The 18,944-nt window shown below is 36.1% G+C and overlaps 1 protein-coding gene across 1 annotated transcript in view; it reads right to left on the reverse strand.

Moving 5' to 3' along the window:
* Window positions 1-18,944, reverse strand: part of SPAG17 (sperm associated antigen 17) — a 211,042-nt gene that overhangs the window by 6,259 nt on the left and 185,839 nt on the right. Inside the window, exons 46-48 of the mRNA XM_079156427.1 lie at window positions 10,783-10,843; window positions 7,695-7,839; window positions 4,929-5,080 (exon numbers count right to left, since the gene is read on the reverse strand). Of these exons, the coding sequence (XP_079012553.1) occupies window positions 4,941-5,080; window positions 7,695-7,839; window positions 10,783-10,843 (346 nt within the window). The 3' untranslated portion in view covers window positions 4,929-4,940. The remainder of the gene's footprint in view (window positions 1-4,928; window positions 5,081-7,694; window positions 7,840-10,782; window positions 10,844-18,944) is intronic.

Raw genomic sequence — 18,944 nt, forward strand, 5'->3', positions numbered from 1 at the left:
GTGATTGATACTCTGTGTTTATGTGCATGGGCATACATGGTAGAGATTTGGGGAGGTGGGAATATTCTAGGTGGAGATTGACAGAAATACCTCTGGACCTGGACTTTTCTTTGGGGGAAGTTTTTATATTACTAATTCAGATTCCTTGTTACAGCTGTATTCAGATTTTTAAAGGTACCTCTGTCTGATAATTGTTATCCTAATCAAAAAGAAATGGAACCTGAAATAGAATGATGAGTACAATAAGTAGCTAAGTTATAACTTTGGTCATAGTACTAAAAACCCATAAAAACCCTTAAGACTTGAGGTCAGCAGATGCCTTAAAAAGTTACTTTTAGGCCAAACAGATTTCCTAGTCATTAAGCAGCACTTATTGGCTCGGCCACCCATTGACTATATGTAATCCTTAATTCCCAAGACTATTTAATCAATAATATCTTTTGAAAATGATGTAGTAAATAACATAAGAAGCTCAAAATGCCCTAAAGAAAAACCTATAATATAGGATCCTTACAATAGTTTATTAGAAATATAATAATCAAGCTTATTTTAAAAAGAAAATACCTATTACATCTCTTTCTCCATTTATTTAGAAAGGATATGCTTAACAATTTTAAGGTTCCTTGGGTAGAAGTGAGGTGCTTTATGTATTTGGTATTAAATTGTTTCTTGGTGTCAAGTCTCATCAGTCACATCTCATCCCAAAGAAATTTAGCAAATCTCTAATAGAGAATCTAGGATTATGCCTGGTAAGGCAATGGTGTCTATCCCTGGGCTCAAGACTCTCTATCCATCAGCTATAATTGAGAGGAAAGAAGAGAAGGGAGGTTGTGGGCAGAGGCTAAAAAGAAGCCACCTGGGCTACATACATGCATTGTCCACAACCCTCACCCTTTCTTCACAATTTAAGATGTAAATTTGAAATGGAACTAAGTTTCTTAAGAATATATCACTATATATTCTAAGTTCTTTATTTTTGAGGTTTTAGGGATCTAAGTAGACCTGATGTGTTTTTAGAACATAGTGCATATGATCTAATAGTCACTGTTCCCAACCCTTGTATAGAGCCTGGCAGTAATTGCCCTTATGTAATCCCTTGCCCTTGGGTATGGGTTAGGCCTAGTGATGGGTTTCTAATGAACCAAATGCAACAAATATAAGGGATATCTCACCCAAGATTAGATTACAAAACACTGAATTCTGCATTACCCACACTCTTAGGATCTTCTTGCTTGTTTATGTGTTATGAGTTGAAACGCTTTAGGAAGAGAGCTACATGCAAGGAACTGAGGGGTGTCACCAAACAATATCCAGTGAGGAAATGAAGCCCTCAGTTTTAAGAGCCTGCAAGGAACTGAATTTGCTGTAACTACTTGAGTAAGCTTGATGGCAGATTCACCCCAGTTGAGCCAAAGGACACGATGGGGAGGATCTGGATTCCTCACCCACAGAAGCTGTGTGATATAAGTGGTTCTTGTTTTAAGCCATTAAGTTTTGGATAATTTGTTACATAGTAACAGATAACTAACATAGCTTCTATAGAGTAAACAACCTAACCTTGTTAGGTTTGAGATTGTTATTTTATGAAGTAGGGATAATAGTACCTACTTTCAGAGTTATTGAGAGCTACTTAAAGGAAACAAAATATGTCACTGTAGTCATTACATCTTTTTAATCACATTAACTGTGATAATATACATGAAGTGGTGTCAAGGCAATAATAAGACATTTCTTCCTTTAGATGGATTCATGAAATTACTTAGAAGTTACTACCAATAGAACTTTTGAATCTTATTTATTTGAAAGTTTTTCAACAGTAGTGAGAATTGTCCAACTAGAGATGCTAACTTTACTGCTTATCTTTTCCGCTAACTTCTGAAAGTCTGGACCAGAATTGAAATAAACCATGCCTTAATACTTTGGTTCCCACAGTGTAGGCCAAGACAACAATATTAAACTGTGTACTGGGTTGATTAATGTCCTCTGGAAATTTGTGTCCACCTCAGTCCTATGAATGTGACCATTTTGGGATATAGAGTCCTTACAAATGTAATTGGTTAAGAGGAAGGTCATAATGGATTAGAGAAAATGGGCCCTTTAATTCAGTGACTTTCCTTGTAAGAATGCCATATGAAGGTATAGAGGGAGGAGACCATGTGATATGGAAGAGTTTGGGGTTGGAATGATGGGGTCACAAGCCAAGGAGCATTAAGGATTGCTGACTACTATCAGAAGCTAGGAGAAGCTTGGAATAAATTCTCCCTCAGAACCTCTAGAAGGAACCAACCCTGCCAAAGCCTTGTTTCTGACCTCTGGCCTGACATACAAGAGAATAAGTATTTGTTGTTTTAAACTACCCAGTTTATGGTAGCTTGTTACTGTAGCCCCACGAAAATGCAGATTTTGCTATCAGAAGGGGGGAGTGCAGCTGTAACAAATACCTAAAAATAGAGAAGTGACAAGTTTGTTCATGAGTAGGGGATAGAAGAATTTTGAGCCACATGGTACAAAAAGTCTGGATTGCTATAAAGAGCCTTTGGTAGAGATATAGACACCAAGGGCAATTCTGGTGTGATCTCTAAAGGAAGTGATGAGGACGTAGGGAAAGCAATAATCTTGAATTCATATGTTGTTATGAACAATGTTGGTAGAACTATGAACATCATAGGTGCTTCTGATGAGACCTCGACCAAAAACACTGGAGGAAAGGTGATCCTTAATAGAAAATGACAGAAAACTTAGCCGAATTTGGTATTCTGCTGTTGGGTAGAAAGTAGAACTTACAAATGAATTTGGATATTTAGCTGAAATTCACAAGCAAAATATGGAAGGTGTGACCTGATTTCTTGCCTCTTGTGTAAGAAGAAAGAGAGCAACTGTTCAACAGAAAAGTCAGAATATGATTATTTGGAAAATTCATAGCTTGTCCCTATCCATATTGCAAAAAATGCAAAGGTACGTTCTGGAGAAATCACTCGACGGGATGAAAAACCTGCTGTAGAGAATAGGCATTTGACCATGAATCCAATCAACCATCTCAGCGGAATCCAGGAATAGAAACTAGGAATAGAGATCATTCAGGAAGAGTCTGTGCAGAACTGTGATATCTTAATGTGCAGATCCCCTTGATATCCACTGAAGACTGCTGGGTTTGGAGTATGTTATATCAGCAGAAACTGATATAAACAGTACTTAAAGAGACAGATGGAAGAAAGTGAAGAAAGGCTGTCAGGCTTCTTGAATTCTATAAGCAGGAAGCAGACTGCCCATAGTGTAGGCCTGCTGCCAAGGGCCAAGAGGGCAGATCTAATGCAGTGTCTTAGAGGAGAGTCCTGGAGAATGGGGTTTGCGGAGCTTGCATTGGCACAGAGGGCAGATGGTGCCATAGATTTCTGTCCTTGAACCCAGTGGAATTTTCCCTACTAGATTGTAAGCTTGCTTTATACCATTGACCCTTAATTCTTTCCATTTTCTCATGGGATGGGGATGTCTCTTATACTTGTCCTACACCATTGTATTTTGGAAGCTGGAAACTTGTTTTTTAGTGTTACTGGACCATAGATGGAGCGGCTAGGATGGGTCATACCCAAAGTCTCACCCATAGCTGATTTAGATGCTTTTAGATTATTATGTCTGAAACCTTTTGAGTTGATATTTAGATGAGATCTTTAGAAATGGGTTAAGACTTTTGGGACAGGAGAATGTATTTTGAATGAATTTTGAGGGAACAAAGGACAGACTACTGGGTTTGCCCTTCCAAAATTCATGTCTAATAGAACCTGCATGTGTGGCTCTATTTGTAAATAAAATCTTAACAAATGTAATCAAGTAAATGTGCAGTCATTCTGGGTTAAGGGAGCCCCTAAACCCAATGAGTGCATCTTTGTAAGGAGAGAGAGAGCGACAGAGAAATACAAAAGATAGCCATGCAAAGATAGGAAGAGAATGGAGTGACGAAGCCACAAGCCAAGGTTGGCTGGCAAACACCAAGAACTATGAGAGAGGCATAGAACAGATTCTCCCTCAGAGCCTACAGAAGGAACCAACCATGCTGACACCTTGATTTTGAACCTCTAGACACGTCCATGTTAAGAGAATAAGTACCCACTCTTCTAAGTTACCTCATTCATGATACTTCATTGTGGCAGCCCGAGGATGCGTCTAGTATAAGATGTTATTGCTTTGTTCTCTCATTCAAAGACATGAGGTAGAGTTTTCCAGAGGCTGTATGATGTGTGATATGGTAAGAGACTGAATACAATGCAGATGTGAGAATATACTATGTTCTCTTAAGCCGGATGTTAAAGAGATTTGCAAAATTATAAAACAATTCCACTCATTTAATCTTTGTTTTGGAGCATTTTTCATTAAAAATATGTAATTTAAGATATTGGTTTATTATTTTTTCTAATTGTAAATTTTTCCAATTTTAATTTTAGTTTAGTAAATATTGATAGATTATACCCACATACAAAAAGAACTCTTTGGGATCCTCAACAGTTTTTAAGAATATAAAAGGAGTCCTAAGCCTAAAAAGTTTGAAAATCATTGGCTTAATTGTGAATTCTCAGTTCCAAAAAAGGGTGCCTTGGTGTTTGTGCTACTGCTTTTTGGAGGGTATGACCAATTTATCTGTACAATGAAGATAGTGCTTAAAAGAATGAACTTTAGAGTCACATAAAATGTTAGATTTTTACTTCCACTTAATATTATCTGGCCTGTTTCCTCATAAAATAGGAAAAGAAAATCTATCTTGTTGAAGATTGGATTCGATAATATATAAAAGGGTAACAATTATAGTTATTGAAAACAAATATTTTCATTCAATCAGGTTAAATGGTTTCTTGGTTTGTAACTATAAGAAGAGGGGAACAACTTGAGGTTTGAGGCCTCGAATTTGAATGTTTGACAATCAAATTCCCACTTACTACTTACTGGACCTAGTATGGAGAAACTTTTCGAGACATGAAGACACCAAGTGTAGAGGAAGGAATTGTAGAAGTCCTCTGGACCATGGGATTTTCTTTTCCCTGGGGAAAATCTTCTGGTCGATTATCATAATAGTTACTTGTTAAAACTGGTAAAATACTCATTAAGGACCATAATTTTCATGACTAAATTTTTTTGTATTTATAAACGTAATTAACATTTGTTAATCATAAGAGTCTCATTTCTAGCAATATCAGCTCAATTTTAGGTACTTTTCTGTATAATATAGATTCTACATGAACATGGTTAGAGGTTAGAGGACAAATACCAATATCTTAGAGTAACTTCTGTTCTCCCCTATGTACACTTCTCTCTGAACTGTGACTGACCTTTCTGTAAGATGCTATCACTATAACCATGCTCCATACAACATCAGCATCCAGATTTCATGCTTCATTTGGTGGAAAGAGGGCTAGGTCTTGGGAAATGGGCTATGAACTATCATTGACTTTTGGAAGTAGACAAATGATCTAAGAAAATCCCCTTGTTTTCCATCTGTCTGTGCCTAATTGACAAGTGGTTTCTACTCTCTAAGCAAGGAATACTAGTATAAATGCGAAATGATTTTCTTGCTGTCATCAGCAACAGCAGTTCAGGTATTTAACAACCTATGGGGAGAGGGTATGAGCCCTTGATTTAATTCCCAGAAGGAAAGACCAGTTCTTTGATTATTTTCTTTCTATACAATGGAAGAGCCTTACCATCACTGCTAAAAAGAAAAGGAAAACCACCCTGTTTTAATTGTAAACCTCTTAATACTCTCTAAACATTTTTCTACATCCTACTTTATATTTTTCTTCACTGTATTGGTATCATAGTCCATATTTTACTTATTTTGTATATTATCTGTCTTCAGAGTGAGGTGTAAGTGCAAGGATTTCTGCCCCTCTTGTTTGTTGCTATATCCCTAATACTTAAACAAAAGTGACTGGCACATTAAAACCATTTATTTTTGAAAGAATAAAGAGCAAATGAACTCATCTCAATTGCTATTGAAATCAAACTCATCGGACACAAGTTCCCTTAACTTTTTTTGTTCACCTCAGAATGTCTGGATCCTTAGCCATCTTGATCCTCTCTTTTGCCAAAACTAACCCTTTGGGTCCATTCTTGATTATCCTGCCCTCTTTGGGATATTGCAGTTTCAAGTACTTCTGCTCACTCATATTTTTAATGATTCTCTTCTGATCCATTCTCTTCAGCCTACAAACATACTTAGGTCTACACTGAACTGAAAACACCTCCTTTTTATTTAGTTTTATTTATTTCATTTATTTTTTATTTATTTTATTTTATGGTGTCCTTGAGGCACCATATTCTCTTGTTCTTTCCTGTTCTTTTCCTTTTTCTTGTAAAGTTATCCATGCCTGATGTTTCTTAGGACTCATTTTCTATCTTCTGTGATTTAGTTTTGTTTCCAACTAAATCTTATTTTAATCTGAATTCTCTCTGGCCTCTCTGTCGCATTTGTCATCTGTGTCCATCTTTTCCTTGAAATTCTATGACTTCTAAAATATTCTTGGCTTTCTGATTACTTGTTCTATTTCTACTTGCTCCTCTTTCTCCTTGTGCTCCCTAAACAGACCCCAAATTTCTGCTCCTTTTCCATACATTCAACCATTGCCTCTGGAGAGAATGCTCAAAATCATTCTGTCTCTGGCTTCTCAACTAAAATTTAGTCCTGAATATCAGTGATTCACTTCCTAAGCCCCAAACCTTGCTGCTGAACTCATCATTTTTTTTCCATAAATGATTCATTTGCACTTTAGATGTTGCAGTTTCTTCCCCACCTTTACATCTGTTCACACCTACTATTGCCACTCTGGTTCTTGTCCTTAGAGTTGCCCTGGTGAAGTAGACCTGCGGTGGTTCTTTTGCATGGCCACTTCTCCAGCATATCCTGCACGATACTGGTTTCGTTTTTGTAGAGGTATACTGATGGTATTACCCCCTGGCCAGACATCTTCAGTGGTTCACTGTTGCTTACATAATGAGGTCTAGGCCAAGGGTTCAAAATCTCCATAACTTAATTCAAACCCACCTTCCCACTGTATTTCTAATACTTCTTAAGCTCTCAGAAATTTAATTTCCACTAACCCTCCCAAACACCTGGAGCTTTCCTATGATTGATTTTGTAGTATATGATTCATGTCACTGGATAAGTAAAAAAATAGTTTAAAAAAGTACAAAGACTTCATTCCTGCTACTGTATTATATAATTGTTTTAAAGATAGGGTCCAATTTTCCACTTATGACTAAGATAAAATATATGGTGCTCTGCAAATAATGAGTATTAGATACTTGTGTGATATTTATATGGCTAGAGACAAAAATACAAAGGAATGCCTATATGATTCAGCAAAAATCCCACTTTTATATCTTCTACCCCTGTCCTGTGAGATTATGTTGTTTTAGGTAAAAGATTCATTTTGATTGTCTGATATTCCATTTATAGTCAATAACATTGATACCTATTCAACTTGTAGTTACTGCTAATATACCATATATCAGGTATCTTTTAGATTTAGCTGCACACTTTAAAAAGTGAATGAAGACACAGTCTTTGTTCTAAGAAATTTAACACTTATAATTTTATATGTAAAACTAATGAAGATATGGAGGTGTATTTTGACTTCCACATTTTCCTCACTGCTGTGTAATTTCTACACTATATGTGATTACCCAGATTGATCTTTAAAGGATATTTGCTTCCACAGGTAAGAACAGAACATCATGCTCAGTCATAATCTCAATATTGTAAGAGATCTGTGCTGATCCCTTGGCACCATCCTCTCCAACAGCCATGGCAAATAGCTCTACCTTCAGCTCTGTCTGCAAACCAGCTGCCACCTATAAGACAAATGTAGCTCTTTAGACACAGTATGAGTTCAAATCCTGCTTTTTACTTAATTTAGGCAAGTTACTTAAACTGTCTAATCTTTAGTTTTCTTATTTCTAAATTTGGCTTTAATAAATTATAGTATTATAAGCATTTAGCAAAATTATTTTATAGATTAATTTGGTAGATTTGAGTAAATGGAACCCAGCAAAATCTTTGAAGGGGGCAAATTTTGGGAAAAATCATAAGGAAACTATGGCGAGGTATTAGAGTGACCCTAAAGGTAAAATTCTGCAGTACCCTAATCGTAGTATTTCTTGAATATTAGTTGAGAATTTCTATTGTCATTCTTGTGAGTAGAGATTAATTTAATATAAATGTAAATATAATGTTAAGATGAATCTACGAAACTGGGTGAATTCCCTAACATTCCTACCCAGCACCTTGGTTGTAGTGTTCCTAATGCAAAATGTGTAAAGTGACAAAGCCAGTAGAGGGAGACAGAATTAGTTTAAATGCCAAAGTAGTTAGGTTTGAAAACTACATGAAAGAGGCTTGTACTAACAGAAAAGAAACCCAATATATAATGAAGAAGAAACACAGCAAGGCATGGGCTTCTTGCCTTAGTCGTTGAAAAGAATACTAGCCAGGAAAGAAAGAGCTGTTTATGTTTCTAAGCTGCCTCTCCAGGAGGTGAGTTAAAAAGCAGACTTGGGAACAGTTATCTGGAAAAAAATAAATAAATCAGAAACTACCACATGGAAAGCAATTAGATACAAATGGATTTTTTTCAATACAGTTTTATAAATAATAGAATTGAAAAATGTTTCGGTTTTTTCAACAGTGTGCATATATGCATACTGGAGGGAATCCAGCAGCTCTGTTTCTGAGAATCAGACCCTCAGTTCTCCAAGCCCAACAATCAAAACAGGGCTGGGTAATGACGAAATTCAGCATGAGGAGAGCTGGAATATTGCCATCACATAGGTTTACCCAGGCTTCGAGCATATTCATTTAATGTTGGCGACTAACCAAGCTGAACAGTGGTTAGATTTACATATGGTGAAGTCTGTAGATTATATTTTTTGCCAGAGCCAAAACCTACTGTCAAAAAGAAATGGAAAAAAAAAAAAAAAAAAAAAAAAAACTAGAAAAGAAAAAAATCTTAACAGTATAAAGTGAGCTTCAAAGAATACACCCTGGGTTTTATATTTTATAAAGGTTGATCCAACAGTCATTTCAACTTTTGGCATAATCCCTACTTTAGATTTAAATGAGATTTACTAACTTCCCAGAATAGTGAAAGAAGGGTTTGCTTTGATTTTTGTTTTGCTTTATGTTGTGAAGATTCTGAAATCTTGGCATAATACAGTGATTAATTATTTTATAGAGGTACTCATGAATTGTGGATTTAGTCTCAAAATGTATTGTTGTTTGGAGTTTCATCCTAGGTACTGCTGTTTTTCAGTTGATCACGAGATAACAGAGCTAGAAGTGGGCTAAGACTGGTTTAAACTCCCTCGTTGACAGATGAGGAAAAGTCTTAGAGCATTAACTACTAGTGTCTGTCTGCTTGTTGTTATTGTCAGGATAGAAGCCAATGGACTTTGCACTGTTCCACACTGACCCATCTATGTGGGGGAATAACAATTCTGCTACTTTAAGAGATGCAGATCCAGGGAGCACTGCATATTGTTAAAGTCCTGGGTACCCTGCTAACTGCTCTTCTGAGCCTATGTATATAGTTCCATCTGTAATGAATGGATCCTTTCTGTGCCAGATTTCCTACTTCATTCTATCACTTAATTCATACACTTCTTGAGTACCTGCCATGTGCCTGACTCTGTAAGCTCTCTGTGTCTTGTTTATCTATCATCTATCTATCTATCTATCTATCTATCTATCTATCTATCTATCTATCTATCTATCTATCTATCTATCTATCTAGTACCAGGGATTGAATTCAGGAGTGCTTAACCACTGAGCCACATCCCCAGCTCCTTTTTATTTATTTTATTTTATTTTATTTTTGCTATATTATGTTAGAAACAGGGTCTTACTGAGTTGTTTAGGACCTTGCTAAGTTGCTGAGGCTGGCTTTGAACTTGCAATCCTGCCTCAGCTTCTCAAGCCACTGGGATTACAGGTGTGTGCCTTTTTTTTTTTTTTTTTTTTTTTTTTTTTTTGTATGTGCCTCATTTTTAACATCCTCTGCACTCAAATACTATCAGTGTCATATGGGTGGAACTGTTTGCTCAGTGAGGAGAGAGGGATGTTAAAGTAGCCAGATGATACACTGGCCAAGACTTACAGGTGTGATTTTATTATATTTTGAGATAAACTTTTGTTTACAATGTACCATATTTCTGAAATTATAATTTAAATAAGTGAGGATATATAATTAATATACTTTTTGTCACTAAACATCCCATTTTGGGAAATGTATCAAAAGTCAGAACAGACTATTAATAAATTTGTATTCTCAGAGAACTTTGGAGAAATGAATCTGCTGATGAATACATACGATATTTCTTAGTATGGCGAATATCAAGAGAGCAAACCAGATTTACATAAAATATAAAGAATAGAATAAGTATTGGTTTTTCTGAATGATTTTTCACTTTGCAGAAGAATTTAATTTTAACTTTGAAATTAGTCTTCATACATAACTACATAACCATGAGCAAGTGAGGGGAGCTTCAGAAATTTTCCATAACTAGAAGTTTAACTCTGTTTACACATGGGATCTTTCCCATGGTGCTTAGAGGAAACAAATGATATCATACCACATATTTTACCAATACTGGGAATCTTTGCTGATAATACTAGAAAAATTAAACTTATACCTGGTTTAAACTGAATGGGCAGAATGATTTAAAAACTCACTTCACTGGAAATATAGATCCACATGTGCGTGCATGCGCATACAACAGATAACACGTAATAAGACTTACAGGCCCAGGTTTGTAAGTCACTTTCAGTCCAGTACTGGGTGGAGGCTGCTTCACTCTAAACCTACCAGGAAGAAAGATGGAAATAAGTTTATGCCATAATGAAAAACGTGAGCAATTAACTGGGATGTTATAAAATCAGGGAGGTGTTAATATTCGTTACACAGGAGCCTGGGGTCCATAGCATTAGAAAAACAACCATAATATTCAGTTGGGAGAATTTGAGGTCCATTTCACAACTGCCTTTCCAGCAGTTTTCATCTACATTCAATGGACTCCAACCTGAGTTTCCACCTTTTGTTATTGTAGCTGATGAGCAGCATGGGCCTGGGCAGAGTGTTGTGAGTGTTTGGCTGGTGTGTGCATTTCAGCGTAGCCGCCAGCGTGAGTGCAAATGCTGGCAGCCAGATCATTAAGCTGAAGAATAAAGACTCTTTTGGAAAGCAGTGGAGCATGGGAGCCAGTCTTACTCTGCCTTGGAATAGGGTTTGCATGTTCAGGGAGAGGAGAAACAGAAAGGGCTCAGAAAATGTTGAAGAACTTGGAAAGCTCTGAGCTCACACATGGTGCTTATTGATCTCTTTCCCTTCCTGCGGTTTGTGGGTTCTGCATGAGGGTTAAAGACCTGGAGTAAATTAAAATGCCAAGGAGATCCTACCTCCACACTGACCCCAGCCCCACTTCTGCCATCCACCTTGCCGTCTACTGCACCATTGCTGAATTTAACTAGCTGTGGAATTAAATCTCTAAAACTAACTAGAATTCTGTATTGGGGAGAGATGAATTTTATTCGTTTGAAGTCAACTCCATTTTACCCCCCAACTCCACTTTGTTGGCAACAACCTAATAAACAACAACACAACACAATAATGTCTGAACTGGTGGCCTGAGTCCGTCATCAGGTTGTTTCCTAGAAAGCAAACATTATTCCTAAAATTGGGAATTTGCTTCAACTAAAAGGTGACAGCAATCTTTCAAATTGGATAGTTCCTTTTTGCTACTCCATTTGATCTCCAATCCTGAATCTAGAATCACAAACATTCTTAAAGAGCTTTCCATTATAACAACTCTGCAATCAAAATGTTTATTCAACTTTTATTTAAAAAAAACACTCCCCAGTACACTTTATGCTTAACTCAAAATAGAGGACATTTTGCAACTAGGAGTGATCTTGGCAAAAATACATGGTATACTGGTGCAATGAAAAGAAGTGAAATCCCTCATGAAACTGGTGACCACAGCTGTGTTGATGAAGTGGAGTACCTCCATGTTGGTGGAGGTAGAGACAGCAATGACCTGGTGCTCAGGAGATCTGAGGTCCAGCTTTCTCTAGCCTCCAAGAACTTAAAACAAGTTACTCAGTTTATTCCTGAATAATTATCTCTAAGATTTCTTCAAGTTCTCAGATTCCACTGATTTTGACCTAGAAATATGAAAAACTGGCTTTTTCTTGTTATCAAGTGCCAGGTAGAGTATGTTTTCAGCTGTTTGTACAAGCTGTGAGTTAGGTTATTGTTATTAATCCTAAGTCAGATCTTCATAACTAAAATGCCCCTAATGATTTGGGTTTTTTTTTTTCTTTTTGCTTCAATTATGCAGAAATAACATAATTAACATTTTTTCAAAGTTGAAGACAGAGAATTTTAAAGGCAGGAAGATAAAATCATCGAGTTACATATAAGGGAATCCCCATTAGAGTATTGGCAGGTTTCTCAGAAGAAATCCCGTATGCCAAGAAAGAATAGGGTGATATATTCAAAGTGCTGAAAGGAAAAATCTACCAGCCAAGAATACTGTTCCCAGCAAAGATGTCCTTTAGAAGTAATAGAGAAACAAGGTATTTCATATGCAAGCAAAATTTGAGGGAATTCATTACCACTAGACCTGCCTTACAAGAATGCTTAAGGAAGTTCTTCAAGCAGACACAGAAGAATGAAAATTACTATCATAAATACATATATGACTATAAAAATTACTGAAAGACAAATATACAGTTAAATCTAGAATACTCTGATATTATAATGGTGATATGTAAACTGTACGTATCTTTGATATGAAGGTTAAAATTTAAGTAGTAAAAAATAAAACTACAACGTTTTGTTAATAAATATACAAGATAAAAATGCAAACTGTAATTTCAAAAACACGTGGAAAGAAGGTAAAAGACCAGAGTTTTTGTATATGACAGAAATGAAGTTGTTATCAACTTAAAATAGATTATAACTGTAAGATGTTTCATGCAAGCCTCGTGATAACCACAAAACAAAACAACAATAACAAAAAACTACAGCAAGTACACAAATGATAGGAGGAAAGAAATAAAGCTTAACATTTCAGAAATTTAGTCATCTTGCAAGAGAGCAAGAAGGAACAAAGCTACAAAACTACTAGAAAACAAATAATAATAAGATAGCTGTAAATTGTTAGCCAACAGTAATAACCTTGAATGTAAATGGATTAAATTTTCAATCAAAAGATACAGTGTCTGGAGCCGGCAGGTCACACGCCCTAACTTGCCTCATGGTCACACCCCCTGCCTGGCCTCACACTGAGCTAAGATGGCGCCTGCCGGATGCTGGCGGGGCGTGCCTCTACCTGTACACACAACTGTCGGACTATACCAGGTGCATCAGACTAGATTGCGTGGTGCTTCATGATTGGCCAACTACACTTCCTTATTCGAGTTCTGGTGCGAGACTAGTCTTGCCTTCGTGCGCTTTCCCCTGATTGGTTTTTGTACTTTATATTAACTGTGTTTATTCCCCTAATAAACGAGACTTGATCAGGCTTTTGTCTTGTCTCCATTTCCCGTGTCTCTTGTCTCTCCCAATCCCCGCTTCCCCCTCCAGGTTCCCGTTGAAGTCCTGCGGGTCGGGACAATACAGAATGACTGAGCGGATAAAAAGGAGAAAAAAATAACTAAATGCTGCCCTACACAAACAAGAGACCCACTTAAGCTTTACTGACACACATAGGCTGAAAGTGGAAGAATGGAAAAAGGCATTCCTTGCAAATGGTAAACAAAAGCTTTATGCAGTGGTACTTGCCTGTAATCCCAGCAGCCCAGGAAGCAGCTAAACAGAAAGAAAACAAGTTCAAGTTCAGCAAGACAGTTTCAGGGAGAACCTGTCTCAGAAATAAAAAGGGCTGGGAATATAGTTCAGTGGCAAAGTGCTCTGAGCTTAATCCCTAGTACCACAAAAAAAAAAAAAAAAAAAAAAAGCAGAGGATGCTACACATATTTCGTAAAAGAGACTTCAGGTCAAAAATTGTCACAAGAGACAAAAGAAGGTCATTATTCATCAACAAGAAATAACCATTATAAATATATATACACCTAACATTGGAACACCTGAATATATAAAGCAAATAATAGTAAACATGAAGGGAGAAATAAATGCCATACAATATGAGGGTAATTCAATACTCCACTTTCTACAATGAATAGATCAAGCAAAAAGAAAATTAATAAGGAAATACTGGACTTGAATTCAACTTTTCACCAAAGAGACCTAAGCAGATGTTTACTGAACCTACATCTAAATACAAATTTTTCTCCTGCGCACAAGGAACACTCCCCAGGCTAGACCATACATTAGGCCACAAAACAAATCTTAACAAATCTAAGATTGAAATAACATCAGTATCACTTCAAATCATAGTGGTATAAAACTATAAATCAATAACAGGAGGAATTGAAAGAATGGATATTTTTTTAAGCTGTCTGTTTTATCTCAACTCCCTAAGGTCTCCCTCCCAGTGATGGGAACAAAGCCCTTAAAGCTGTTCCAGGAAACAGCCCCAAACAGAGAGTAAAAGGGTAAACTGAGCAAGATAGTGCTCAGACAGTTAAGATATATAGGATATAAGATTACCAGAAACTATTGACCAGAATCTATGCCCTGTTGTAAAACATTGTGAACATGTTGTATGTTATCAGCAAACCCAGACCCCCTTTGGAATTTCCCGGCGGCTTTGTTCCCCTTTTCCCTTCCGTATGCGACCCCTCCCGATGTGTGGTTTCTGCCTTTATAAACTCGTTAGATTTTCTGCTAGGGAGTTGACTCCTCGACTCCTGCGTGAGTCACGAGTTGGGTCCCAGCGTGCTGGAATAAAAGCCACTTGCGGTTTGCATCAAGTGAAGCCTCCTGCGGTTGATTGGGGTTGCCGTCGGTCCGTGGAACAGAGTTAGGGTCTCCATTTTGGGGGTCTTACAGAATCTTTAAAAATTCAAGTATGTTGAAATTAAACAATTTGCTCCTGAACAACAAACAAGCCAAAGAAAAAAATCATAAAAGAGATTAGAAAACATCTTGAGACAAATGAGAATGTAAGCACAACCTGTGAAATACAGTGAAAAAAGTTCTAAGAGGGATCTTTATCACAAAAAATGCTTACATTAAAAAAGAAGGATTCCAAATAAATGGTCCAAGATTACAATTCAAGGGACTAGAAAAAAAAAACAAACTAGACCCCAAATTAGCAAAAAGAAGGAAATAGATAAACATCAGAACAGAAATAAATCAACTAGAGAATAAAAAAAATGGAATAAAACTGAGGCTTTTTTAAAAACAATTAGCAAAATTGAAACACTTTCAGCTAGTCAAAGATAAAAAGGAAAAAAGTCAAAATTTTAAAAAAGCAAAGCAATTATAACAGATACCTCAGAAATAGTGAAGCCAGAATTAAGGACAGGTAGTTAGTTTAGAAATAGGGGATCAGGTCAAATCGAGGAAATGAAGCCATGAAGCCATCTGCCTCTGGAAGTTGGAGACTGCCCCTGGCAGAATGGAATGTCAAGGATCTCCAGAGTCCATTGATTATCAAATTTACCTGCCTTTATCAAGGACTGCAAGCAAGGAGCTGCTAATTAATGCCCCCTGGGCCCTTATCTGCCTGAATCACCTTGGTCCTCCCCCTGCCCATGGCTTCTCACTTAATGCAAAACCAGGACTACTCATGTAGGCAGGAAGGAGAGATAAGGCAGAGAGAACTGGAGAACAAAAGAGACTTTAACCTATAAAAGATGTAGGGTGTGCTCACTTCTTGGGACTTTAGAACATCAGCCATGGCCCCTTTCTTCCTGTCAGGAGAAGTCTGTATTATTACCTTTAAATAAAACCTGCTTAATATGCTTACCTTGGCGTGCTTCTCTAGTGTTCAATCTTCAACATTAGAAGGAGCAAAACTTGTCACCGGTAAACGGCGGTATCAATAGAGAGGTTCATGAGGGACCATTAAAAACAATTATATGCCAACAGTTGGACAACTTATAGGAATTGGATAAATTCCTAGAAAATATAATCACTAAAATGGAGTTAGCAAGAACTAGATATCCTGAGCAGACCAATAACAAATAAAGCAATTGAATAAATACACAAAAGTTTCCACAAAGGAAGAGCCCAGGAGGTAGCTGACTTCTCAGCTGAATCCTACCAAACATTCAAAGAATTAACAGCAATACTTTTTAAACTCTTGAAAAATACAGCTAGAAAGATTGTCTCCAAACATATTTTGTGAAGTAAGCATTCTTTGATCTTAAGCCAGAAAAAAATATCACAAGAAAAGAAAACTAAAGGCCAATTTCTCCGATGAACGTTGATGCAAAAATTACTAATCTTTTACTAATGTTAGTAAATGTAATCCAATAGTATTTTAAAAATATTGCACATCATGACCAAGTGTGATTTATCCCTGGCATGCAAGTTCAATTACACAAATCAATAAATACATTCATATTAATAGCATGGAAGATACAAATTTATCATCTCAGTTGACACAGATAAAGCATATGACAGAGTCCAAAGTGCTCCCTTAATTAAAAACTGAATAATTAGGTATAGATGAAAAGTTCTGAACCTAATAAAGATGCTTATGCAAAATCCATAGCTAATATTTCACCAGGGGAAAACTACCACTGAGATAGAGTACAAGGCAAGAATGCCCACTCATCATTTTTATTCAACATAGTACAAAGGATACTAGCAATAGCAATCAGACAAGAAGAAATAAAAGGCATCCAAATCAGAAAGAAGTAAAATTGTCTCTGATTACAAATGACATCATCCTATATGTAAAAAAATCACCAAAGATTCCATAAAAGGTACAACAACTAATAAATGAATTCAGTAAAATTTTGGGATACAAAAATCAATATTTTTATACATAAATAACAACCTAACTGAAAAATAAATTATGAAAATGGTCCCACTTATGATAACATCAAAAAACAAAACTAGGAAAAAATTTAACCAAGGACATATTGGAACACTGAAAACTGTAAACATGAGGAAAGAAACTAAAGAAACAAAAATATATGGAAAGATGTCCTGTGCTTAAAGTTTGGAAGAACTCACATTAATAAATTGTAATAAATTAATAAACCAATGTAGAGATTCAGCACAATCTCTATCAAAGTCCCAAAGGCATTTTTATAGAAATAGGGGGAAAAAAAAAAAACTACAAAAATTTGTATGGTATCACTAAAGACCCTGAACAACCAACACAATTCTAAGAAAGAAAAATAAAATTAGAGGCACCACATGTTCTGATTTTAAATTAAATTACAGAGTTATAGTAATCAAAATTTAAGTATGGTACTGGCATAAAAGCAGACACATAGACCAGTAGAACAGAATAGAGATCCCATAAACAAATACAAATAAACACTGTAACAAATTTTTGACATAAGCACCAAGAAGACACAATGGGGAATGATGTCTTCAATAAACAGAGATGGGAAAACTGGATTTCTACATGTAAGAGAATGAAATTGGACTCTTATATGTCACTATATACAGAAGTCAATTCTGAATGAATGAAAGACAAATATATGATCTGAAACTATGAAACTCCTAGAAGAGAACATAAGGAAAAAGCACTGAACATTGACCTTCACAATTATTTATTCAATTTTTTAAGATATCACATCAAAAGCTCAAGATACAAGATGGAAAATAAATGGAGCTACATCACACTAAAAAGCTTCTGCACAGCAAATGAGATGATCAAGAAAATGAAGTAGTGTTGGAAATGGATTCCAATAGATTGCCCCAAATTAATAGCTCATACAACTCAATAGTGGCCAACCATTACATGGAAAAGTGTTCACCATCATTAATCATCCAAGAAATGCAAATCAAAGCCATTATGAGATACTACCTCACTCCTGTTAGGATGGCTATTATCAAAAAGTTGAAAGATAACAAATGTTGGTGAGTATGTGGAGAAAAGGAAAATCTTATACCACTGGTGGGAATGCAGATTAATATAACCATTGTGAACAGTATGGATGCTACCAAGGAAATTAAAACTAAAGCTACTGTATGACCCAATAATCCCTCTTCTGGACATACACCCAAAGCAAATGAAATCACCACCTCATAAACATGGGAATGAATACTTCCACATTCACTGTAGCATTATTTACAGTAGCCAAGATATAAAAACAATCCAAGTGTCCACTGACAGATAAATGATTAAAGAAACTGTGGTATATACATACAATGGAATATTATTCAGCCCTAGGAAAGAATGAGATCTTGCTCTTTGCCACAACAAAGATGAACCAGAGGACATTATGCCAGACATAATGAAATAAGTCAGACAGAAAGAAAGACAGTATGTCATCTCACTTATATGTAGAATCTGGAAAAGAAAAGATACAAATGTACAATGATAGAGACTAAAACAGGTTCACAAGTACCGAAGTAAGGGATTGGGGGGATGTAGGCAGAGGATACAAAGGAGCAGATATGTGGGATTAATAAATCTAGAGATCTAATGTACAGCAGGAGGGTTATGGGTAATAAAATCATACTGTGTATAGGATTCATGCTAAGTGAATAGATTTTAGTTATTCTTCCCACAAACAAAAAAGGTAACTATGTGAGATAATGGATATGTTAATTTGCTTCATTGTAGTAACTGTGTTTTCCACTATTTATTTGTGTCCCATAATATTTTATTACTTAAATATATACTTTTTTTCATATCAAGTGCAAATGTTAACTAGCATATTAATTAGAGAAACATGATTTCAAGCTTTGCATAGTAGTTATTGAAACACTTATATAACGTCTCATTTTTTGCTAGGGTAAATCAGGATTAGTTTCTTCTAAGTATGAATAAAGATTAATAGAGGGCAAGAAAGTTCCTACCATGTA

The sequence above is a fragment of the Sciurus vulgaris genome, assembly GCF_902686455.1.
Source record: "Sciurus vulgaris genome assembly, chromosome: 1".
NCBI lineage: Eukaryota > Metazoa > Chordata > Mammalia > Rodentia > Sciuridae > Sciurus > Sciurus vulgaris.